Source organism: Sparus aurata, chromosome 21 (assembly GCF_900880675.1).
Source record: "Sparus aurata chromosome 21, fSpaAur1.1, whole genome shotgun sequence".
Taxonomy (NCBI): Eukaryota; Metazoa; Chordata; class Actinopteri; order Spariformes; family Sparidae; genus Sparus; species Sparus aurata.
In genome coordinates this window covers 15,560,843-15,587,963 of record NC_044207.1, presented here as the reverse complement: position 1 = coordinate 15,587,963, position 27,121 = coordinate 15,560,843, and the positions used below count along the sequence as shown (strand labels likewise).

At 41.9% G+C, this 27,121-nt stretch overlaps 1 protein-coding gene across 9 annotated transcripts in view; it reads right to left on the bottom strand.

The window, feature by feature from the left end:
- mtcl1 (microtubule crosslinking factor 1) overlaps positions 1-27,121 on the bottom strand; it is a 77,108-nt gene that overhangs the window by 17,552 nt on the left and 32,435 nt on the right. For all 9 annotated transcript variants that reach the window (XR_003982160.1, XR_003982162.1, XR_003982161.1 and 6 more), the window contains exons 4-10: positions 23,371-23,430; positions 20,878-22,266; positions 14,642-14,788; positions 10,346-10,447; positions 9,263-9,487; positions 7,129-7,299; positions 908-1,075 (exon numbers count right to left, since the gene is read on the bottom strand). Coding sequence is in view for 6 of the 9 variants with exons in the window: in XM_030403222.1 (XP_030259082.1) it covers positions 908-1,075; positions 7,129-7,299; positions 9,263-9,487; positions 10,346-10,447; positions 14,642-14,788; positions 20,878-22,266; positions 23,371-23,430 (2,262 nt within the window). In the remaining 3 variants the exon portion in view is untranslated. The remainder of the gene's footprint in view (positions 1-907; positions 1,076-7,128; positions 7,300-9,262; positions 9,488-10,345; positions 10,448-14,641; positions 14,789-20,877; positions 22,267-23,370; positions 23,431-27,121) is intronic.

Below are 27,121 nucleotides of genomic sequence, written 5' to 3'. Positions count from 1 at the left end.
GCCAAGGAAATCAAACAATCATCACTTTCATTGTAACTTCTGTAGAGTTTTGGTATCTTAAACTACGTCTTAAACTCGTGGATCAGTTACTCCAACGCGCCTTTCTGGGCTGTTTTCTTTAATGGTTGATGCTTTTGCTACTTTGGTCTCAACAAAATGTTTGTTCATGGGTGTCAGTAGAGAAGTTTAGATAAAAGCTGTCTTATACAAACACTTTAGGAGAAACAAAGAATAACTGTAATCTCGGAGGCCTCTGCTGTAATTGCAAATTTAAATATTTTTGATACTGACACAGAAATCACCTTCAGGAACGTCTATACAGAACCACTGGTATCAGCTTCATTGTGCTCATATCAGCTGAGATGAAGATGTTCCTAATCTACAAAGTATTTACACTCCCATTAGGAATATAAGAGAGCACTTTAACAGCTGTTATGAGTTCAATAAGAAATGCTTCGAGGCATATCAAACAATTAGGCACAGAGCTGAATTAATTAGTTTGCACAAAGACAAAATTACAGAGTGCCAACGAGTGATTCATCTTTTTTTTTTTATCTTACTGGAAGCTGTCGTTCCTCTTCTAATTTAATCTAATTGTTGGGGGGTGTTAATGAATTGGATTCTGTCCATATGTTTGTCACTTGTGTTATGGATGAAGACAAAACTTTGGCCCGTTTGGCCCACTCCATTGCTTCCAAAACGACACTGGTCGACCCGTAGGAAGTGGCCGAAATGACGAGTGAAAAAACAAAAACGATCTGTTTGTCTTTGACTCGTTATCCGTTTGCCCTGAGTGGGACTTCACCTGTGGAGAAGGCAACATGTTTACTGTCGCCTCTCACCACCAGTTCCCTACACCAGATTGTGTCCTGTCCCTTTAAGGTGGGCGCTGAGACGCCATCTGTACCTGGGCAACCTGGCACTTCATCTCTGCCCACTTGACCTCCCAGGCAGCTTTGTCATTGGCGTAGGACTGCTGCAGCTGGCATCGCCGCGTCTCCTCCTCCTGCAGCTCCTCCCGAAACTCCTCCAGCAGCGTCCGCAGGGCCTGCAGCACTTGTCGGTTCTCCCCGAACTGCACGGAAGGAATTCAGACATATTTAGTTTGTACAGCACACTCAGACATACATGCACAAGTTCATCGAGTCCTTTCCTTATCTCAATGTTTTTTATCTGGGTCTGTCCTTTAAAGCACTCCAATAGGAACCTCCTTTGTAAGTGCTTTATAAATCAATTTGACTTGAACTCCTTCATCCTGTTTCCCATCTGTCTTCTTGTCCTCTGTTTTAAACACCTTGTCCTTTCCCATCTATCTTCACATGACTCCAGCCATTGAAGAACTCAAGTACGAACACACGGATGATGCAAATATAAGGTTGCTCTTACTAACTGATCAAATGAAATTACGGGAAATCTCTTAGGAACCTCTGAGCAGTGCATCAAGTGACATACATACATACATACATACTGGCTCATTTAGAAACCCAATTTTACATCTGTCTGTGTCTGAGGACAAAGATTACCCAGTATTAAAAATAAAAACAGTAGTGAAATTATTACTGCAAACAAGGCCACCAAACGGCCGACCGCAGTTCCAGGGACACCACTGGGTATTTTCAAGGAGACCTGGGGATATATACAGATGTTTTTTGTGGTGAACAAAACTGGCTGTCTTTGACAGGAAGTCGGGCCATCTCCATCAGCTAGTGTGTTGACCAAAACAGGTATTTTAAGCCAATCCATGACGTTTCCCTAACGCTAACCAAGTCTTTTTTTGTCCCTAAACCTAACCAGTACATGAGCACAGCGTTGTGACGAGAGAGAAGTTGAAAAATACTAAATACAGAAATGCACTTAGCTACAAAGTTGTGGCGGACCTCGACAGGTGGTCTGGCCTCTCAAATTCACTTCGTGGTAGGGTGGCTATAATTAAAATGAATATTCTGCCCAGAGTCAATTTTGTGAGTTCGATGCTCCCCCTTCCCCCGCCCTCTCAATATTGGAGTAAATTGCAATCAGCAATAACAAAATTTCTTTGGCGTGGTAGATGACCTCGCATTAAGCTCACCACAATGCAGCGGGAGAGGCAGGCCGGTGGCCTGTCTCTCCCGAACTTCAAATTTTATAAGTGGGCCTTTACACTGAGGCCCTTATTAACTTGGTTTCGACCTGATGCACGGGTGTCATGGCGAGCTCTGGAGGAGCAGAAATTGGCCCCATATTCTTTTGCTAATATCCTGCATTCTAACATTTCAGCTCGCCAGTCCCGCTTGAGGTTTGGCCCTATAATTTCATATTTGCTATTTATATGGAGGAGGGTGGAGAAATTAGCTGGTTGCTCTCCTGGATGGGGCCCATACTCTCCAATATTTAATAATGATAAGTTGCTGATTGGCAGTCGTCCTATTTGTTTTCCTGACTGGGAAAGAAAAAACATTTGTACACTTGGTGACATTTTCGGAGAGGGGGGACTACTTACTTTTCAGAACATATGTATTAAGTACGGTGTACCACGTACCTCCTTTTTCTTTTACTTGCAGCTGAGAACGGCCCTAAAAAGCAATGGTGTTCCTTTAAAGGGCCCTCTTAGGCCACACTCACTTCACAAATTGTTCCACTCAGCTAGAGGCACAAGTGGTTTTGTTTCGAGACTCTACTGGTTCTTGTTACAGCATTCTTACAGACCCCTGGCATTAGACGCGGTGTGGAGGAGAGATGTTCCAGATCTGAAACCCACATTTGACTGGGATAAAGTTTGGGCTAATGTGAGCTTAGCATCCAGAAATCCTGATCATCAGCAAATACATTACAATTTTGTACATAGGGTATATTTAACTCCTAGGAAGCTTCATTTGATGAAGGTTATTAATGATCCAACATGTACTTTATGTTCTTCCAAAGTGATTGGCAGTTTTTTTCATATGTACTGGGAGTGTTCCCCAGTGGCTGAATTTTGGAAGATGGTTGCCTTTAACCTTTCAAAGTTGTTTAAGATCAGGTTGCCCTGCTTGCCTGCTACACTAATTTTGAATGATTTGACAGAGCTGGGTTTGACACTGGACAAGAGAAGAGCACTGTTGGCTGGTCTAACAGCTGCGAAAAAACTAGTTGCCACACGTTGGAAACCTCCACACTCACTTTCTTTCCGAGTATGGGTTTTGACATATTTGGACATTGTTTATCTGGAGTTGTCGATTGCCAGAGTTCACGGAGCTAAGGAGTCGGCAATAAAGGCTTGGCATTCACTTCTTACTGCCCTCCGTGGGTTTCGGGTGTAACATGTGACTGAGGTTTGGAGTCCTGGATCCAGGGAATGGGTGGGTTATATTTGGGGTTATGATTTCGGCTCTGATTTCATTGTGCATTTGTTTTTTTTAAATTTTTTTTATTTTTAATTTTAGTTGTTTACATATGTATTTAAGCATGTGTGTAGGTATGAATATATTTTTATGATCTATTCTTGTAATGTGCAAGTACATACTTATGCCTTTCTTTCTTTAAAAATAAAATAAAAATTTGATCACAAAAAAAAGAAATGCACTTAGCTAACACTATTTTGTTGACTGGGTTGTCTGTGAAGACAGAACCTCAGAAAGCTTATTTTTCTTTATTTAAAAATATGTTCTTGGATGTTTTATACTTCAATATACATTTTGGTCTTCATTTGACCTTTCTTAAGCAAGTTACAGTCATTTATTATAATATCATCCAAGGTGTTTTTCAGTGGAAAAAAAGAAAAGGTGTAATCCCTCATTTAATTTACTGACCATGTAGATGTGTCCAAAGAAATGCAGAAATAAAGTTAATGGAATGGTTATTTAATCACAACAGATGACACTGAAATTGAATTCTATCAGATAAAAATATCATCCATTGAACATGAACAACAGAAGTTGCTTGACTACAACAAAAACTGACTAAGGGGAAGAAACTACGTTGGTTTCCTAGATGAAGTAATGTGTCAGACAGTGATGGCGTGAGCATGTTCACTATGGAGCCCTTGAATGCCCAAACAAGATACCAATGAAACTCCAGTTTACATGGGTTTACAAAGCATATAGAAAGATTAGTTGTTCAAAAGTTACAAAACATTTCAGAACAATAGATATGTTTAGCCTTTGCTGGCTGTCTAGCACTTATAGAGTTAAAACTGCAGGAAAATCCTTTTGGACGACTACGATTCTGATTTGGTGTAGTCAGAGTTTGATGCAGGAGGTTTAGAGAGTCGCGTTTAAGATTGTGTTTTTATGGCTTCAGGCTACATGAGCAACGACATCAACTGGGTCACGGTGAGGAGAGCAGCGTGTTGTTCCTGAAGTGTCGGCTCAGAGAGGAGTGTGGAGAGCTGTTTGCCTCCATAGAGAGTCTTCAGGTCTTGGCAGGAGGCAGTGAAGCACAAAGGAGTCTGTGAGTAAAACATCACCTCCAGGTATCACTACAGCGCCGCCGGCTCTGCCCGCCACGGCTGAGAACACGATACGAGCTCAGGCGCTAAAAGGCCAAAAAGCTTCAAATACGGTGTATAAGTATAGCCGGGAGAAAAAGTGGGACTTGTAGGAGTTCTTATTTATGAAGGAAGATACTGCACTTTTATTTTCTTCTTCTACTGCTGTGTATCCGAATACAAATCCTATAAGTCTCAGAAAAGCATTTTTCATTGAATCGATTCTCTGATGAAAATGTATTTCAAGAAATCCCAAAGGTTAAAAAAAAAAAAAAAATACTAGGATGCCTTTAAGATACTCAGATATTTCTTGGAAATCATGTCGAACGTGTTTACCTCTCAATTCATCATCTGAAAAGCAGACGTTTTGATATTTCGTAACCTCCATTGTTTCCACAAATATTTCCTAGCCGGCCATTAGCATCCGTTTGGCAGCGGACAAAAAGAGAGGTGAAGGAGGAGGAGGGGGCAACTGCAATCGTTAAGGACGTGGTATGACCGGCAGCTAGCAGTCACCTTCTGTCAGCGTGGTATTAAAGCACAACATAGTCATCAAGAAATAGCTCATGAGCGCCACTAGTGGTCAAAAGGTCCACTTGGATATTTTAATTATATATGAAAATACCCTCTGTGACAAGCACACTTTTATGATACTTAGGCATGATGAATGTAATCTTAGTATTGAAAATGCAGATTTGAAGTGTTATGTCAATGTGGCGTCTTTACTAAACCATGTGGAGTTATGCTACGCTGACATACATCCTGATGTACTGAGAGAAGTTCCCTTCGCTAAACGTGATCAAAGTTAATGACCACTGTGGGGACAATCTCCTCATCTCATCTTACAGTATTTATTAAGCAGTGTCAGACATTTGTACTGCCCGAGGGAATGAATCAGGACTTTTCCCTCTTCGAGCTGCCAAACTGCCTAAATTACGTCCGAGTCTTACAAAATTTTCAATGACCTCTTTACGGCTTAACGTACTATTATCTCACTTGGGCTGCAGGATTTATCATCCGTGCTCCGCTCTGCTGTAGTAGCCATGTGCGCAAGTGCTTACTAAAGCAAGTCTGCATTTCTGCTCTCGTGCATAAAGCTTAATACAGTCTACCGGGCGCGCTTGTTAAAACTGGAAAACTGCTCGCAGAGTGGAGCGACGTCAGATCACTGTACAAACCTTTTTTTTATGATGTTGTGGAAAAAATCAAAACACGAGACAAAGTAGAGCACTTAGGGCTGCTCAATAATGCATCCGACCCAAAATGCTTACGTACTTTCTTTACTTTTACAGCGGGGCAAAGTGGTCGACAGAAAGTAGATCTCAACACACGCCATGTCTCAGTAAAATGTCCTCCTCTAAGTCACCCGGCAGCCTGAAGAACACAGCTCCTTTTGTCTCGTCTGCATGTAACACAGAATTCATGTTTTAGTTCGAACAATGAGCCCAAAAACTGGGTGTACTCAAAATAATTGCTGCCTCTAACTAGTTATCTAGGCCAAAATTCTCATCTGCATACGGGTGCCAAACAGCTCCAAGGAGCGGCTGCCAAACATTCATCTGAACCGGTTAAAGTGAATGAGAAAAATGATCAGCGGCTACGACGGATGTCCAAACTCTCCACACAGCAGCTCCTATCAGTTTATTTTGTTGCAGTCAAATCGTTCATCATGTGTGGTTTTATAAGTAACAGTACAACATCTTGCTCTGTACGTACGGTGGTGTTCTTCTTAGTTACTATCACAAGTCACGGCAGTGTTTCTATCATAAATAACTATTTGTTTCAATTTCACTACAGATTGTGTCTTATTTGTACATCTGTTGTATGTGTAGCATGACGCATTCAATCGTGCAGTCCTGTTTTCATCGATGGAATGTAACTAAGTACATGTACTTTACATTTACTGAAGATTTTAGATTTTGTGCCACTAAGTGAATGGATGAAAAGGGAGAAATGATACCTCGTGACACAGATTTATTTAATTTCCAATCAGAATTAAAAAGTACTCTGATCACCAGAAAAATACTGAATATCCGATCAAATAATCAGCCGGGAGCGTTAGTATCGGCACTTCAGTATTTGTTTTTCTTCACAATATTGAACAATGTTATCAGAAATGATAACCATTCAGATTTTTGTCAAATTGTGCAGGCCAGAGAAGAACACGCAATCTGCTGTTTTCCTGAAATTCCCTGGAGGTGTAACTTTTCTCATTCAAACCAGGGAATCTGCTGATGGCCGAACACTATGACGTGGACTAAAGCCCAAGATGATCGGGGGTAGAGGAGTGGGATATTGAGAAAAAATAGTCAAACTTAATGATAGATTTGTATGAACATTTGAGGGAATCAGTCATGACGCAGGTCCGTGGGCATCCCTGCAGCTGAGCGATATTTTAAACTTAGAGATCAATTTATCTAAAAACTGGCAGCCAGAGATGAAGTAATGATGCATCTGCTCCATCAAATCTCTTACAAATGTAAACAGCTTTGGAGGCGGATGTTTCTTGAGCAACAGAGGCCCCCACAGGGAGCAGGCTGGACTATAACTTGACTAGTTTAAGATATGGAAAATACCAGAATTCAATTTTAAATAATGTTTATGAAAAAAAAAAAAGTATATTTGTGTCACTTGTGTTGCAGTGTTTTTGTCTAATTTAGAAGGATTTGTGAATGTAGGCCTACCTGACGCTGATGCTGCAGGTGACGTTCAGGTGACGGCAGAGGGAAGACAGGCCCGGGCTCGGGGATGTCCCCCGGGGTTTGTGGTAAACACAGTCTGTAGTCTCGAGCTGACTCCCCCTCCGCCTGCTCCATTATCACTCCCAACTCTGGGATGCCCTCCAACTTCTCAAACTGGAACAGATGATAGAGCCATGAAAAGCCTGCCTTTTAATTCATGTTCCAACACATTCTGTTTCAGGCGCACAGTCGCTGAGCCTTTTTCCCAGCATGCAACGGGTCGAGATACACACTCACAATCGCTAACAACCAATATGTCACATTCACATTTATACCTGTGGACAGTTACAGCTACACATGTAGTTATTTTCCATTTGGTGGGATAAATTAAGGCGCAAGTTGAGTTTCGATTCAAAAATCCACATTATTTATCTTTAAAGAGATGCAGGTGAGCCATATTACACATGAAGCAAAGGAAGCTACAGACTAATCAGGAACGTCTTTCAGTCCATGACAAAGGACATTCTTACATGTTTCTACCTGATTTATAAAACTGAGAGGCGCTTTGAAACTGTAACAGTGATTAAGGGCTTTAAAAATAAACCTGACTTGAGAAAATGTTCTTTTTCTGGGATTCAATGTCGAAGTCAAGGACGTGTGGTAAACATGCAGCGAGGCACATGTGAGCTTCTCACTGCTGAACTATCTGCAGGAGCAAATTAGGTTTCAGGACAAGATGCTGCATGAATAAAGCGATGAGTCAGAGCGGCCTCGAGAGAAGCGAAATTCATTTAAAACTAAGTAATACAGAATTACATAAAAAGTGCCAGAGTCAAGATCAGAGTAAAGTGTTATACAACAAGGCAAAGTGATTTGTATTTATGTTTTTGACAACCACAGCAGGTTTAGTTTAGTATAAACCGGAGGAACAGCAGTGATACAAGGAGCAGCTGAGAAAAGGGCAGTAATCACAGTAACTCTATCAGGAGAAAATTCAAGAGAAGAGGCCTCACAGTGCTGGAACAAGTGATCTCTGGGGAAATGCAGCGCAGAGATATGAATGCGATTTAAAACAAAAACAACAAAAACAAGAGTTTAATCCACCGGAAGCTCAAGAAGACGACAAGAACATTTTGAGGGATCTCATTTCTAATCAACCCACAATCCAATTACCAGAATAAAGGTTGATGATGTACGAAACGACAGTAACGTTGAAACCTTGCAAGTCCTTGTGTGTTCAATTTTCAGTTTCATGTCTTCACCAGGATGTCTACAGGCACCAGACTCTTAAATTCAGTGTTTTTTAAGAACATTTAAAAATCATTTTTAACCAAATTTAGTTTACAAACTTACAGATAAAAATATGTAATCTGATCACAGATACATTCAGTAAAAAAGGCGGCTTGCTAACAGGATTATAACTTTTAAATTGAAGAGCGATGTTCTCGTCTGTAACCGTGCACATGTGCTTCAAAAGTCTCACACAACATCACTCTGGCCTTAGCCGCACACACTCCTTCAGATTAAGTAAAAGTCAATTTACTAATATCTCTTTTCTCCAATGTTTGATAGTTAAGTTATCCAAAAGTAGCAGAAAGTAATCATCTTACATTGCTTTAAAATGTCTAATACCAAGATTACATTACTGAACATTCTTTTAAAGGGATAATTAGAATCTATATCTGAAGACATTTCAAAGTAACCCTGCCAACAGGTTAGTAAAAGTATAAACTAAAGAGACAGATATATGGATTTTTCCTGCAGAAGGGATTCACTTACTATGACAAAAAATGTTTTTAAAGATGGATACATTAAATTAGATTAAATGTCTGATAAAATTAAGACTTCAAAAAATCTAATTTAGGACAATTAAATACATTTTAAGGGCCTAATCTTTATAATGCTTGTCCGACCCTACCATCTCCTCATATAGAAGTCAGCTCATATTCATGTAATGTGAGCATTGCGTTGATATGACACACATAAAACGTACAAATTTGACCATATCTGTGTAAAATTCCAACATCCTATTCTTGGCTGCTCAAACCACAACCTGATATGCTTCAGTGGTCTGTGGATTAAGAACTGTATGCACCATGTACTTTGTCAAATCCAGTTTATCAGAACCCAGACTAACCTCCTGATGCCCCGTCTCCTCTCTGGAGTCATCCTTGCGTCCGAGCCTCCAGTGCATGAGGATCCACCTGAGCTTCATGTAGAAGATGATGGTGTTGCGTCTGAAGAGGCGGACTTCCTGCTGCAGCAGGGCTCTCTCCTGAGTCCAGGGCACCTCATGACTCTGAAGTCCCTGCAGCTCCAGGGCGCCACGCTGGGCCTCCAGACGCAAACGCTCATCTTCCTGCTGGGGGAAGGATCAGGGAAAAGATGGACTCACTTAGACTGGTGATAATAAAATGTTCAATCCAAAAAATCCTTTTTAATGTCAGGTTTAAGTTTAATGTTAAGTGGGTGACATGTGAGTAACATTCCCCATAGCTTTGGATATACAAGACTTCACAGTATTAAAGGAGTCTGATGATTTGAGAGGGACTTTACCAGGCATTTATATGCCAGTATTTAAAAAAAACAAAACTAAGATGTTGTATTAATTTGATCCATAAAATGTCAAAAAACTGCTGACAATACAGTTTCTCAAAGTCTAAGCTGAGACATTCAAATAGCTACAATACCTAAAGATATTTGGTTTAATTATGGAAGATATAATGATGAAAGTATGATATATTCAGATATACAAATATACAAATATTTGAAGAACAAAAGCACATTCATTTTTGCAATTTTTAGTTCATATCCCGCTCTTAATGATGCTGTGTGTTTTTGTGTGTGATTTAAATGAGAAAAAGTTATATTTTAAAAACATAAACCTACACAATACATTACATTTATTTCAAAACTTTGATTCGAAATATTATTTTTAAGAAAGACATTGCACGTTTAACTTATTTTGAATATCACGTTTGAGTGACTAAAGCTGGCGTGTTACAAGTACAAAAAAAAAATAAAGAGTAAAGTGCAGGACTGGGTGTTAATGCTGAAACCTGAAACTTTCCACCCTCTCCACCAGCGACACTTAATTAAAAATCATGTTCACACTTCAGCAAAGCTTGCAGAGGAAGGGAAGTGTGATACCGTGTTCTTATGCTAATTCTCATAATCTAAAGATATCCACACTGTAGCGTGACTGACTGCACTATTGTACCTCAGGCAGAGAGCCGACAGCCTCCCGCTCCTCCGTCGTCGCTCTCATCCTTCGTTCATGATCCAGACGGAACTGGATGTCAGAGGCAGACGTGTCCCGGAGCTGAACCCACAACAGCACAGCACACAGTTACTTTACCAACACTCTGGATAAATCACATCACATATTGATGTCTCGCTATCATTCTGTTTGTCTCTCTGTGAAAAGCTGGATTTGATCGTCAAACAAATTTCACAAGGATTTGTGTGTGAGATGATTTCACTTGATTATCTTTGTGCTCTTCAGCTTAAACCGCCAAACAGAAATTCACTCAGCAAATGAGTGGCCTCAAATGAGATGCGACTTCCACACAAGTCGAAACTCTTTACATCTTCTCTTCTGCGACGTCTCCGGAGATGATGATAATTTAATGCTGCACATTTTCAGCTCGACCACATATTTCTCCATCAAACCTCAAACGAAAGTACACCAACCCTTTAAGTTACAGTCTGAAATTTGGGGAAATATATTCTTTTTTTTTGGGTGTTAAACTTACTTGCTGAAAGTTAAATCAGGAGATTGACAGCTGGCTCATGTTTTTCTGCTAAATATGAAGCTGGAGCCAGCAGCTGGATAGCTTAGCTAAGTATAAAGACTGGAAACTGAGGGAAAACAGCCAGCCAGGCTCTGCCCCATGGCTTTAAGAACCGAGGTGTAACAAGGTCCTCCAGGAAGTCACTGCTTCCCGCAAAGAAACAGTCCCACACATGACCCCACTTGGGGCCACAACATATCGAACATATCAAGCAAGACATCACATGATAGTTTGGTAGACGGATTTTGTTACCTTAAGTCAGAGCTAAGCCAGACATTTCCATTTGTTTTCAGTCTTTATGCTAAGCTAAGCTAATTGGCTGAGGGCTTTAAGTTCATATTTACTGCAGAGACACCAAAGTGGTATCAATCTTTTCATCTTACTCTCAGCAAGAAAGCAACTACAGGTTTTTTCCCCAAACCTAGTTCTAACTCATGAATGTGCTCAACTAGACCTGCATGACACTGACAAAACATCTGTAGCTAAAAAAAAAAGCAGCTTCATTGAAATCCTGACTCAAATTTCCAAAGTAAAGCCATTAAAGGAACAGTTTACCTAAAAGTTTAAATTCTTACACTATCTAGTCAGCCCGGGGTCGATGGAAAGCCGGTTGAATTTTCGTGGTCCAAAAGAAAAAAAAATTTCTGGAGCTGAAGAGCAAAATAGCATTGCAGCATTCTTCTTAACAACTGAAGCAGATGGGGACTTGTTTTCAAAACGTTAAAAAAATATATATGTATATAGGGAGATAAAGAAAAATAATCATATACAGCTCATCCAGCGTGATCCAAGTCTCCTGAAGCCCCGAGATCCCAAATTAATTTGAAAAGATGTTATTGTAATATTTAACGCTTGGTCAAAGTCAAGATAATACTTCTAGCTTAGCAGCCACAATAAGGATTTGGGATTACCAAAAGGTGCAAAAAAAAACCAAACACATTTTCTAATCAAAGCGGATCCTGGGGCTTCCAAAGACTTTGATTATGCTGGATGAAGGTTTGGAGCCATTTCATGTTGTCATTTTTCACCTTTCAAAACAAGTCTGCAGCTACTTCAGTTGTTTACAAAAACGCTGCTTCGCTGTTTTGCTGTGAAGCTCCAGAAATGTTTCATGAACTATAAAACCTGCTTCGACTTTCCATCAACATGAGGGTAAGATGACGACTGATCTTCTGGGGGGAACTATTCAATATTACTCAAATGCTATTCGTTGTCTTGTTATTGACACTATTCTCCCGAAAATGCGCTTTTAAAATAAATCATGGAACCTCAAGTGCCAAAAAACAGCAGTCGCAATAAGAACTGAATGCACATAAGGTTTGATTTGTTTACCGCAGGTGAGAAAATGAGATGCTTATGTTCATGTTTTTTTTGGATGTCTGTCCAGATAAAAAACCTCACAGTGCAGAGACTCTGACAATTTGGATATTGCGACTGCTCATAATGCGATTTCCTTCTCCTATCCTGCGTGTGGGCATTTTTTTTTTCCCCGCTGCACCCTCCCGCTGACGGTAAGTTGAGCTGTTCAGTGTGTACTGACCCTGGCTCACCTCCATGTCAGCCCAATGTCAAATGCAAATCACACAGGCCGACAGCGCTGCGCTAATCCTGCCATATCCAAGCTGCTTTCCCATTCATTCATTTCACCTCACAGATTACACTGTGGCACAAAGCAGTCCACACGAATGTGCTGTAACTGTAACTGTAATAGTAGTGTGTCACATCTCTGCTGCCAGTGCTCCGTATTACATAACAGCGAGCAGTTTCTCTATGAACACAAGCATGAGGCAGCGATTATTAATCAGAGCCCTGCGATCACACAGACAGTTTATTAAACAGCCGAGTCGCTGCCGGATTTAACAGATCTGAGCCGATGTGCGCGGCAGAACACGTCGCCCCTTTGACTGCACTCCTTAATTCTATCAGTGCGTGTTTAAAAAAAAGCGCACTGTGACATTTCTGTGTAAGCTGCACTTTCACATGTGGTTTGGTTTGCTGAGTCCGAGTCGAGTCATGACAGTGCAGACGGCAGTGATGAACCGGTGCCAGAGGGCATCGCTGTGTGCAGATTCAGCCGTGATAACCTGAGAGCATACGTACTCCTAACGGATCGATATTCTTCTGCTCTCTCACACCGAGTCAGAGGGCAACACACTGAAGACATCCAGTTTATAACACAACATACACTCATGTGAGTAATGAGCTAACATCTCTGAACTCCTTTCGACTTTGGAGATCCGCTTTCTGTTTGTTTCTGTCCGGGGGGCACATGGTACGAGTTTAAAAAAAAAAAAAAAAGCGATAAGAAGATGTTAAAAAACAAAAGAGTAAATAAAACAAATTAAAAGATCAGTGGCTGTCGGATAGTGGGTATCTAGTGTGAAAGTAGAGTGAGTGAATGAAGTGAGGTCGTGTTCAGCATCAAAACGTGACTGTGGCTGGAGTGTCACTAGACATGCTGGACTGAGCGGACTGTTAAACGAACAGATATGGAAGCACAGAAGATAAACCTGTTCATCTCTTTTCATTTTGTCGTTGTCTCCAGTAAATAAACTACAAAGTCAAATCCCTTCGATTTGGCCTGTATCAGCAAATTTCATCAGTTGGTTCCCTGTAGGGCAAGTTAAAGGGACAGTTCACCCCAAAATAATAAAGAAACACATTTTTCCTCTTACCTGTAGTGCTATTTATTCATCTTGATTATTTTGGTGGGAGTTGCAGAGTTTTGAAGATATCAGCTGTAAGGATGTCTGCCTTCTCCCAATATAATATAGCTTTCTTCTTTCACTATACTTGTTTTTACTTTATTAGTAACATATCTAAGCTGCACCCTGTCTAAACATGCTGGTAGGGAGAGGTCTGGTTTGATTTGGGTTTTTTTTTTGCCATAGAAGTACCACTACTAGTAATACACAATTTCCCCCACAGGGATCAATAACGTTTTTCTGATTCTGACTGTATACCTACATTACATGCAGCTTCCTTCTGCACGGTGGCCCAGGTGGCGAGCGTGGTTGAGTAAAAAGAAAAATAGTTCCTACATGAAACTGCTCGCACATTACCTTGAGTAACTGGGTCATGGTTTATGGAAATAGACATTGCTGTTGACTTAAAAAAAAATAATAAAAAATTACCCTTTGAGCGCCACAAGCCAAGTTCCATCTAGTGATATCATACTGGAGGAAAGGCGGACATCTCTACAGCTGATGTCTTCAGAATTCTGCAGCTCACAGCAAAACAATGTGTATGGAGAAATAGCACTACAGGTGAGAGGGAAAAACATGTCTTTTTGATTTAGGGGTGAACTTTCCCCTTAAGGCTTTCTTCCCATGGGGCACTGCTTCTCAGGCCAATAGACACTCCAAAACCTCACACCCTCATTCCGTACCAACATTTACTCTATGATCTGACAACTTTATAAATGCAGCCGTGACAGCATGAATATGGATTATATATTTGCCTGGATTCATCTTACGTCTCTTATGCAAAACTAATAAATAGAATTGACATGTTTTGGAGCGTCTACAGGCCGTGCAGGGCGTTTACGAGGGCAAGTCGCTCTACAGAGAAGAAGCCAAACCAGATTTGTTTTTTTATTCAATTTAAGTGACTGGAAATAGAGTCCAGGTCTACGGAAGGCCCGTGTACGGGGCTCATGGTGGAGCCAGTGTCAACTCAGTCCCACAGGTAGAAGGGAGATGGAGGAGGGAGGAGGCACTGACCTCTGCTCTTAAAGCCAGGGGCCTGTGGTACCTAGTGAGTCCCGTGGCTCCCCTGCTCTGGGCCTGGCCCCCACCCTGGCTCTGGCTCTGGGGCTCCACGCCTCGCTCCTGTCCTAGACGCCACTCCAGCTCATCCCTCTGACCGGACTGTGAGTGACGTGGGGTGGGGAAGGGGGAGGGAAGGGAAGGGGGTGAGGACGGTGTGGGTGTAAAGGGGTTAGGGGGAGGATGGGTGACAGGTGCGGGATACAGGGGTGCAGGTAGTGATTGTGGAGGTGGGGGGAGATGTGTGAGGTGGATTGTGGATAAAAACAGACAGAAGACAAGAAACGGGGTGGGGGGGACGAGGAAAGAAAGCGGGGGTGCGGGGACAAAACAAACAAAAATAAAACAGAAAATGGGTAAAGAATATAAGCAGAGAGGGGGAAATTAACTAACAGACTACACGTTGTGGAGAAGAACAAACGGACTAGAGTACGAAGAAAAGCGCGAAGAGAAAGACCAACTTAAAGATGACGGCGTATGACAGAGATGAGAAGAGAACGAGAATGAGGATGAACAAAATCATGGGCTGAAACATCTGGCGGGAACACAAAGAGGAACAAAGAGAGGGAATCGGGGGGGAAAAGAATGCAAAACACTTGTTATGAAGCGCATGCAATGAGGGATACATGAGTCCAAAACCAACAGCTGAGAGATACCACGGCAAACTGCAGAGCGAGAGCTAGCACGCCAAAGGTTGTCAACACATGCCGGTGCACAGCCGTGTGTGTTGTAGAAGCAGTCGGCTAAGGAAAGGCTGCTGCGTCTCGAGTCCGTCTGATGCACATTGTCTTCACACATTACAGCATTTCAAATACACTGGAGGAATGTGAGGCTTCAGTTGAGCTTTAAGACAGCGCCATGCTAGCTGCCCCCGTTTGTTAGCTGGGCCCACATTTTATTTCTGTCAGTGAGGATTTTTCCGAGCTAGCAGGAACTAAACGCTATGATGCTACACAGGTGCTCAAAGACGCTTTCTACAGAAGTGCTTAACATTCACCGGAGGAAAAAAACTGAGGGCATATTCTCATCATTATGACTTTATACCTTGAAATGATTAGAAACTCTAATTCTGTATTTACAGAACTTCCACGTTATCACAAGAGCCGAGCATTTGAGTTTTACCTGATGGTGTGAGAATCAAAATGTCACTAAATGTTCTACAAGGAGTTTTTGGAGTTTTTTTGTTAAATAGTCTCACTTCAACACTGACCAATGACTTATCTTGGTCAGATAAGTCATTAAATAAAAACAAAAAATTAGTGGAGGAGTGCTGAAGAAGAAACCGTTGTTTTGCTTTGTCCACTGGGGGCACCAGAATCTCCCAAATTTAAAGTTCTTTGTAGCAGCTTTAATAAAATAATAAAAAATAAAGTGGTCAACAAGTTGATGATACGAGTTTTGCCATGAAGACGACATGCTAACTCATAATCATACAGATACAGAATACATAATTATGAGACAATATTTGTAACACTCTACAAGGTAATCAAAAGAAAAATAATGTACTGAACACAACACAGAAATTGTTATTTCAAGATTAACCCTCTCTTACTTATGAAAAACTATCATCTCGTATTAATATTTTGATGTCATAATTATCTTGTAAAGCTCTTTTGATTGATGGTCTGAGGATGTGAATGTTTATATAATAATGAAAAAACACAAATAAAGCAAATAAAAAATGTATTAAAACTTAAAAGTGTTGCGTTTTGATATAAAAACTGGACACAATTTCCATACAGATACAAAAGAGAAAAATAACATTTTGCACACTTTACAAGATAATTACAAGATTTATATCTCATAATTTAAAGATACAAAAACCGTTAGATAAGCATCTTGTACTAAAAAGTATTTTCCCATATTAAGATGTATCTTATCTTGTTTTTACATACGATATTATAACAATCTCATAATTCTAAGATCCAAATGATACTTGATGGTCTGAGGATCATAAAAGGATAATAAAACAAGACAAATATCTTGTATTCAAATATTTACATCTCATACATATACCTTTATTTCAGGAAAGTTATCTCTACTGTTATCAGATTTTAAAGAACTCAATTACAACTATACAATTACAATTATACTCGATGGTCTGACGGTCTGTGTAATGAGACAACATAAAGTGATTACGAGTAATTGTAGGAAGGAGGGATACTTATAATCATCTCAAGCAGAATGCAGTTATTAACCGATGTCACTATTAATCATGATCAGGGTTTGTAACCATAAAGGCTCAGGTTCATTCAGTGTTTCTGTTCTTACTCTCAAAAAAGGGATATCATGTCATTTTATTTATCAAAAAAGCTTTGAGTTAAGAGTTTGGTTTCAGTGCAATTTGCAGTAAACGAACGGCGAAAAGCAGGAAACGGAGCTCTGTAATCCCCTCAAGGGCAAAACACTTGAATAATGGATGTTCTTAGTTTCATTTTTACTAAAACTGCATCCCGACACGACTTTTTGTATATTTTTAGTCACTGTATCATTTCTATTTTGAAAGGCAGTAACTGTAAAATAAAGACATTTTATCGGGATGAATTACAATACAACCTAAGTTAACGATGCTCACGTGATTTTGAAACAAATTTACACATTTTAATCGTGACACTGTTTTTTGACTCAGATTTTGATCGTTCCATCATCGTTGCAGCACTAATCTCAGGCGCCGTATTTTAAAATGAAAGATATGAAATCTACTAAAAAGAAAAACATTTTCCACACCCACTTTTTTCTCTGGTGAATGCTCTTCTGTACATATATTAATTTTTCAAAATGTGTTTTATATATTGTACCTTCACTGTACACCTGACTCTTCGTCTATGACATTTGAAGCTCTGCTATTCTACCATTTAATCATCCTCAACAACTCTCAATGGACGGAGGCCTTATTGATCTGAACAGGTGTGAGGTGTTAGTGCAGTGGTTAGCTTTCACTAATCCACCCAGCTTCACCCAGACTAACCAGCGAGTCCTATAGGCGGAGGAGCAAAGCAGAAACAAGTCATTGGATAGAATGAAGTATGGAGGCAGCCTCACTCTAAATCTCTACAAAGCAGCCCGGGCGCTTGAAGTGAGAAATGTTTGAAGAGCTGTTTGTATTATTCCGTACGACAGTCTGGCTGATTAGAGAAGAAATCCAAGATGTCTGCCCGATCATGCAGCATAGAGATAATGAACCTGCTTTGGAGGAGTACACAGTGTGTTGACATGTTGACTGAGCTGCAATAAAACAAGAACAGAAAGCAGGAAGCCAGCCAGCGAGGTTCTCTCACACATCGCCATGCAACTCTGGTTTACACTCTCTTTTTATTGAACTGAGGTTATTTTAGACAGCGCACACATTTTTATGGTTCGTCTCCTTGGCAACACCATGGAGCAACCAATCCCACGTTTGTCTGTGTGTGTGTGTGTGTGCGCGCGTGATGACACGTTGTGCAAACACAACGGCTACACCATTTATGTGCCTTAATGAGTCGCACAAATGGTAGCACGGTGTAGCGAAGCTGTAAAGAGAGAAATATTTTCTGAACATCATCATGCAACACTTTGATTCGAGCCAAATGGAAGAAGCTGCTACATCTCCTTTAGTACTTACTCCATTCACACCAAGCACCCTCTCAAGCACCCTCCACAGCACCCTCCCTCGGCCCTGGCTGACTGGAAGCAGGGCAGCTGCAGACAGTGAGTGCAGGGAGGAGGAGGAGGAGGAGGAGGAGGAGGCAGGCAGGGCTGCTGGCCATGAGGATGTGCATGGAGATGCAGATGTGGATGTGGCAGCAGCAGGAAGCGATGGTGGTGGTCGGCGGGGCGGGGGGGGGGGGGGGGGGGGGCGGTGGTGGTGGTGCCAATGTGGTAGAGCTGGGTGGCTCATGTTGGAGCGGGTTGGGGGGGGCCTGCTATGTCACCCTGTGCTGGCACTGAATGTCATCTTGAGGATTTAGATGATAGGTTCGGATTTTTTCAAGTCGAGCTAACCCATGGCTGGGGCTAGTGGGCCAAAGTTGGACCAAGACGAGGTTAGCTTATTAAATTGGATTAAATATCTCAATATAAATCACTGTTCATGAAACTGTTCTCAGCCTTTGGAGCTGATAGAAACTTCAAATGAAGATGTTGGCTTTAATCTGAAATTATTGTGAAAGTGACAACATCATCCAAAACACGCTCACGTCGAATCCGACTGGAATGAGAGAAACACGCAAACACTGCATCATAATGGCCTGAGTTACCAATTATTTTTCATAATCTGAGGGTGGATGGCAGTCACACTTTGAGCAGGTTGTCATCAATAACAGGCGCGTAGGATCCTAGTACCGTTTTGCATCTTAACATTGCAGAACAATACTACATAATACATAATCAGTGTTTGCTTTTGGCCCAAGGTCAACGATTAAGTTTCAGTTTTGGTGCTCAAAGAGAAAACAGTTTGGGAACTCCTTATCTAACCTGTCGTTGGTCTGATCTGAACTCACAAAATCCGACGCCTGGTGAACTCTGCTTTACAATGAAAGAAAAAAGGATCAAAAAGAGGCCTCAACACTTGTTCATCGTGAACCAGCTGTCCCTGCGGTAACTCTTTTGACATCTCCGGTTTAAAAAGTCAAAAGGATCTCGAGACCCCAATTTCACGGTCTGTATTCATCCTGAAATTCAAGGTCCCTTTTGCCCTTCTGCACCACAGGAGGCGTCTGTCCGCCCTGAACTCGCCCTTAAGACACCTGTGTTTCCATCTGACAGGTGACATCTCCCCACCTGTTGTTGCACAACTCCACTGTAAGAAATTTCAAAATCCTCCCTCTATAAAAACACATCCTCACATTTAAACTTTGGCTGCAACTAACCATTTTCTCCATGAAAATGGTGAAGACCACTTATCCCAGTTTGTCAAAGTCCAATGTGCTGTCTTTACATGCTGCTTTGTTGATTCCATAACCCAGCAGTGTTTGTGGTGACAAAGACAGCTACTTTTTACAGTAAGCGGAGTGCACCAAAAGCAGGTGTTTTTTTAGTTGGACCTCGGGACATCGCTAACCATGTTTGTGGCGACCAACACAGGTATTTTGAGCCTAAACTTTTGAGTCTGTTCTGTGCTTAAACCAAGCCAGAGCACGAGCACAGGGCTAAAATAAAGTTTCAACTTATCGGTGGTTTGCAGGGACTTACATTGCCAACATTTATTCTCGTGATTTTGTTGCCTCTTCCTTAATAAAATCTGGTGCCCACATTACCCACAAAGCGACTCGACCTTCGAAAGTGCTCGTAATGTAGCCTCAAGTCGCTAACCTCGAGCAGAGATGAAAAGCAGGCTACAGAGGTCTGATAAACTTCTTTCCATCTCCACACTATCAGATTACTTGCATTTTTTTGCCCCAACTGAAGTGACACTTCAGGGGGAATTCCCCTATAATGGACTGAATTTTCTCCCCTACTTCTTACAGTGAAGTTTCACTGCTGCCACCATTAAGAGGAGGAATGATTATAGCGACCTATGACTCTCTGAAAGTACATATGGGAATGTGAATATTGCATTAAGATAGCCTTGAAAAAAATCCGAACCTGTCCTTAAAGCTACGTTGTCCTACAGCCTAATGAGACTCCCATCGACGGGGGAGACTGTGGTTGTATGTGTTCTGCTAGAGATGCACGGCGCTGCCTCTGTCTTTAACTAGAGCTGATTTTTTTTGCTGACTTAGGATCTCATTTAGTTTATTTTGGCCTCAGATGGGGCTAATGACTAATGACTGCACACTTCGGGCCATTTACATCAAACCTAAATGAATTCTCACATTTACAAATACACCAGTGGGTTTTCTCGTGGCTATCTGCTGTACACATCTGGATCCTGCCTGCTGCGTTACATGATTCTGTAGACTAAATGTTTTTATCTGCTGCTGATCTAAAGCTATGAAGCCATCTGGTTTTGGTTTTGACTTTTTTCGTCAGCTTGATATCAACTGGAGAACCAGGTGGGATGCTTTTGAGGTTACATGCTAATCAATGTTCTTATGCAGGAACATCTTGTTTGCAATGGTCTAAACAAAATCGGAAGTATTGATTTTTTTGGACAGGCCTTCTCCCTTAATATTGATATTTCTCTTTTTGCAAAAGAACAAAACAGCAACAGAAAGAAAACGTGTGCAGAAAGATCACCAAAAGATCACAGGAGGTCTGTTCCTTGAACTTACCTGGAAGTCAGTCACCAGGTCTCTTCCAAAGGTGCCAATGGGAGAGTCACGGGACATGGAGGTGACTGAGGACAGGAAGCTGCTGGACTCTGTGAGGTTTGGCATGGGTGACAGATCGTCTGTCCTTTCTCTCAGGCCCTCCCCGACGTGGTCCAGCTTCTCCATGAAGATGTGCAGCTCGGTGCGAAAAGCCTTCATGCGTGTGTTGATGGTGTCCAGGACTTGGGTGTCTGGTTTGTTTCCAGACGCCGCCCCACCTTCCAGGCTCTCTCCTGTCGTCACCAGCAGCCTGCCCTCAAATATCAGACTGTCAGTGTCCGTGATCAGACGGTCCACCGTCTTCCCGAGCCTCTCTGCCTCACGTTTCACGTTGCTGAACGACTCCCGTTCTTCCCTCCTGCGGTTGGCCAGTTCAGTGGCGCTGAGCTCACTCCCATCTGAGGGTTTGATGCTCCCGAACCCTGAGGTGGTGGTTGTTTTCTCAAACATGTCTTCAGAGTCGCTTTCGCCCCCAATAGGACCCTCCCTCTTCGGGTGGAGGAGAAGAAGTCGCCCTGCCTCCTCTTCCTCTGCGGCCTCTCGCCGGCCTGTGTCACTTTCTGCGTCGCTGTCTCGAGGGCTGCCGGTGCGCAGGCCCAGGTGTGCAGCCAGGTCGCAGCGCTGGACGTTGGACATGAGAACTCGGTTCTCGTACTGCAGCTTCATCACCTTCCCACTCAGCTCATTTATCTGCATCCTAGCTGATTTGAGCTCCTCCATCATTATCCCGCCACTGGAGCTGTTACTATTTCCCCCATTACCAGGTTTAAATAATCCTCCCTCACTGCCCTCCTCGCCAACAAGCCCGGAGCTGCTGCTGGGGCCGAACTTAAAGCGATTGAGTTCAGATGTCAGCTGCCTGTTGTGGTCCTCAATCTCTGAGATGGAGCGGCGCAGCAGCTCTGCTTCCTCCTCCACAAATTGAAGATGACGTCGTAGCTCACTTGCCGACTCCAGTGCATCGCCACCGTACGGTGACGAGGGCATGCTGGAGAAGGGTTCCCGCCCGAAGCAGTCTCTTTCGTACTGACAGCGGATGTCTTCATTCTCCGACCGCAGGCTGCGGTTCTCCACCTCCAGCTCCACGATCTTTCTACCCAGGATGTTGGCCTCTTCCTCCACCAGCTTGAGCCGTAATCGCAGCTCAGCCTCTCGGGTGGTGTGAGGACCACCACCAGAGCACTCAGCCAGGGGGAGTGGACTGTCCACATCCCCGTACACAGATTTGTACTTCTGCAGCTCCTGCTCCAGCTCGTCCTTCTCCCGGCCCAGCTTTGCCATCTTTTTTCTCATCAGGCCGGATTCCTCTTTGGCAAACTGGAGCTGGCACCGGAGGTCTGCACTGTCCTCCTAGAAAATTGAAAGGGTGCGAAGTTGAGCGAAAGTTGAGGACCCAAATGCAGATACAGAGACAGGTGGGTGGAAAAACAAAAGGGAAGCTTTGACAATGTGAATATGACATCCAAACATCAATGGCAGGCAAGAAAACAGACAAAAAGGAGACTGAGGCAAATTAAAAAATCTAAAGAGAAATACAACAAAGCCAAGGACACTCAAGACACATGATGAGCAATGCAGGCAGACACAAGGGACAAAACAAGACTGGGGAACGGATGTGAAAGGGCAGAAGTGACACAAGGACCCCAACAGGTGAACTGAGAACAAGCGAAGGAGCACACATGGACTGAATACACAATAATTACACTAATTAACTACTGAAAAACAAATCCCAGGAAAACTCAAAACCAACAATGTGGCCCTCAGCCCCAAACTCAAGACGTATTTAGTAAAAAAAAGTGTCACAACAATATAGTTTAATTTAAAAAAAGCTTAAATACAGAAATTGCCAACAACAGCTCGGAACCGTAGACTTAAAAATTTAAAGGAGTGAACGGTGCGTTTGTTGGGGACTATTTTCAGCAGCGAAGTAATACACATCTGGTGTTCTAGTGAGAATATACAGCAGCAGGATGATGCATTTGGGATTTATTCAAAACAAACTACGGTTGGGCTGCAACCAACAGCTATTTTCATTATGAATTAATCTACCAGTTATTTTCATGATTTCAGCGATTCATGTTTTTGTCTAAAAAATGTCAAAAATGGTGAGAGTCAAGTTTTCCTCAAAGTGACTGAAATCGTTTCTTTTGTCCAACCAACAGTCCAAGACCCAAAGACTCCTCATTGGAGCCAGCAAAGTTTGCTATTTTTGTTGGAAAAAATACTGAAACAATTAATCAATTACCGAAATAGGCACGATTAATTTGCTTTCAATCGACTAACCGTTGCAGCTTTAATCAATTTGTTGTTGGTTTTGGTCTTTTCACTGGATATGTCGACAAAAAAATATAATATCCTAAAACTTGTCCTTTAATGCCTGCAGCATACAATGCTTCATGATTCTAAATTCAGAGGAAAATAAAATAAATAAAATATCTTCATATTTGTTTTTACCTGACTTGTGGACTTCTTGTCTTTAAATGTTTCCCTGCTCCCTCGTCTCCTCAGCGCAGTCTGCGAAAGAACAAAGAGAAAAGCTGTAATCATAAGTAATCATAGACACTTAACTGATAATACATCATTCCTCCAGCATTCAGTGGTGCTGCAGGAGGAAAACAGACGTTACATAAACCAACAACCAACACACTTATGAAAGCAATAAAAGATGCGTTGTGACTTTAATAGTGCAGATCTCTGCAGTTTTAAGATGCCATTGATATTTCCATACATCACACTGACAGTGTTAACACAGACATCTGTAATAACTAACAGTTACAGTGATGGTGGTACAGTGAAGCACCGATGCAATCTGCGAACATGTGCATCAACTTCCCTGATGTGAAGCCAGAGCAGCATTAATCTATGCGGATGTCTTACATAACACTTTCATCATCGGGTCAACGCTTAAGTCAAACAAGGAAGTATTTACTCTAATGCAGATTGCAGATCACATGACATAACAACTGTCTGGTGTCTGAAAAAAGATGCTACATGTGATTTACATGATCTGGGGTGAGTATTGAGTTGAGAGAAACTTCAGAGGGCAGACGATGAGGATGTCTTTTGATGAATGATGCAGCAGGGCGCCATTCGATTCCATTCAGAGCTCGGCGCGACGGACGTCGTATCCCAGCTAAGATTCAGTGACACATGGCGCTTCCACAACGCTCCGGGGGGAAGCATCTGCCTGTCCAGTGGTGAAATCTGTCCTGTAGCTAATACTACTGTAGGCATCGCACGCAAAGCCCGGATAAAACAGGGACTACAGCACGCCAGCTTAGTCTTACCGACTAATAAAATCATTCATTTTATCAAGTCTGTGCAATTTCTTTCACCATCGGCTTGCAGGGGGGGAAAAAAAATGGACAAGCAGTGAGAGGAAATGAGGACAGGAGGGAGGGGAAGAAATCCCCCTCTATAAATGCAGCGAACCTTTTTTCCAGGAGCAGATTGATGCCAGAGTTATTTAAAGGTCCTGGTGATCACTTAAGCTGGGCTCCTTTCTAGGAAGCATAACTTGATATTAATATTTCTGACTCATAATCATATTTCAATGTTCTCCTTCTTCATAAGATGCCAAAACAGGGCTACCGCAAATCATCTGTGATCATTTTACCGAGGCTGCAGCAAATGATTAGTTTCGGATTCATTTCAAAGTCTACAGTATTAAATAAATCAAAACATTTCCAAGAGCACAGGGTGACCTCTTCAGATGTCTTAATATGTCTGATCAACAGCCTGTTAACCTGTAGATATTCAATCAGTGATATTAAACTGAGACAATCAGTAAATTGTCCCACTTCAAGAGTCAGAATCAGAGAATATTTGCGTTTTTGGTCAATAAATCATTTTAAAATTGAATATTGACAGTATTTTATCTCTAGTAGTAATCCTTGCGAAGATATTCCTTCCCAGAGTTTTTTTGTTGTTGTCATATGTTCCAACTGCTGAACACCCAAAGCTGACAAAGCCCAATTTCACGAATTTATTCTGGTTGTGTCAACCAATATTTCAGCCTAGTGGCCTCCACCAGAGCATGGAGGGGAATGGAAGTAATGAAATAAAAACAGCAAAAAATAGCGAATGTTCTAAAATTTTTAATAACTTTTGAACTGCTAATCCTATTCATATGCTTTAAAATTCATGACAAGTGGAGTTGTTTGAACTTTCCAGGGCTCCGCAGCCAAAGCCATCATGCTCTGCAGCACTGATTCATCCAGGAAACACATAGTTTCCTCCCCTAGGCCAACGGACGACGGCTGTAGCCAAGCTACTCTGTTTCTCTGAGAACACTTTTGCTTCAGTGTCCTTTGTTATGATTTAATAGTCTTTTCTGTTAACCATCTGAACTGTTTTGGACCCATCTACATAAATGAAGTTTAGAATTACATCTGTTTTTCCCTGAATAAATAATATTATACTAAATAGCTGTATCTTGCATAGGACAGGTCAGTAGACAAACATTTAAATGGAAGTCTAAAACATCAGAGTAAAACTTTTTAAATAATAAATAAACTAAACTTCCTTCGATTTCCCTGTAAAACATACAATCTAAGAAACCCCAAAACAATTTGACTGCCGTATTTGAAACCATCCTGGTAAATTCATTCATTCTCAGACAAAGCGAATGTAAAATTGGGACTTGAAATGAGCCAGACTGAAACGTAAGGCTCTCCTGAATCAAATGATGTATGTCATTTGATGCTGACTGGGAATTGCTGTCTTTGTGCTTGTAAGTCTTCAAATCACCACTTGAAAGATGAACGAAGTATTTTGAACACAGTTTGATTTTCCCCCAGTTAGGACTGAAGTCAGTGAACAGAATATTATTTATCAGTGTCTCAGCTGCTGCTGTTTAAGGACACAATGGTCCTCTTCTACTCCTCTCTCGTTTCTTCTTTATATAAAGTGAACGCTCCACTGTACGAGCTCTGTTGCCAACTAAAATAGACCAGTAGGACAGCGTGAATCATTCATGGCCAGATGGACGGAAAGTGTGAGGGTGAACCTGTTTTGCTCGGAGCAGGGACGGACCTTGACTCAGTCGCTGGCTCTGCGACAGGAAGAAACGAGCGCCCGCTTAGAAACGGCATCAAAACACGAACATAACGAAGCCGTGGGCAGCCGCGTTCACAGAACATTGTGCCCAGTTCTGTGACTGTTTTACCTCGGAGCTTCGGATAATACATTTCTTTTACAGTGAACAAAATTATTACCTCAGACAAGCTGAAGAAGCTTTCTTTTACTGGTCAGAAGACCTTCACTACATAGTTCTCTGCTGAGGTGTGTTTTCTAATTTGTATTTTCTTTCATCAGCGTGTTACTGAAGAAATCACCAGATTTCTTTCAAGTTTCTTCATCTGCCCTCTCGTTGCCTTTGCAGTCTCTTTTGAAGTTTCTGCATCTGATCCAAACTCGACCTCTGTGCCGGAGCCGTCCACGACGAGCTGAATGCGGAGAGGTTGAAAGTACGGGGAGTCTTTTTTTTTTTTTTTTTTTTTGCAGAGCATCGATTACGTGATGTGTCTGACATGCTGTTTGATCTCACCATGGCACAAATTGTCTGCTTTCAAAGGAACGTAGTAAAAATTTGTTTACGCCCGTATTTAACTTGTCAAAATAAATTTTTTAGCCACATGTCAGAGGAGTGAGGGTAATGACACACCGCCATTGTTGGCACTTGCACTCATCTTTTCCTTTAATCCCTCCTCCCAGCGCATCCAGATCGGTTCACATAACACACTTCGACCTCAGGAATCCTCTCTATATACTATAACTATGATTGTTTTTATTTGATGATGGCACGCTGTAATTCAAGGTTTACTCTGGTTTCTTATTTACCAACGTGTGAATCCTCACCCGTCCATGCTCCCTCTCTCTCGTCTCTCTTCCCCCTTCCCCCCGGTCCAGTCTCAGCTTTGTGTCTGTGTCAGTATCTCCAACACCAGTTGTGGTTTAATTCCCAGCCCGGGTGACAGAGCTAATCTCCCTGGGGAGACAGCGGATTAGACGGCATCTCGTGCAAAGCTCCTCAGAACCCCCCGACCGCCTCAACCAGGGATCCCTGTTTACTGTATACAAGAGTCAGTCTGAGGTTCAGAGAGACAACAGTGTGATCAGAGAGCGAAGGAGTCAACAGAACACTGATCCAATGACCTGCTGACTCAGTCTGACCTCTGACCTCTGACCTTTAATTGCTACTTAC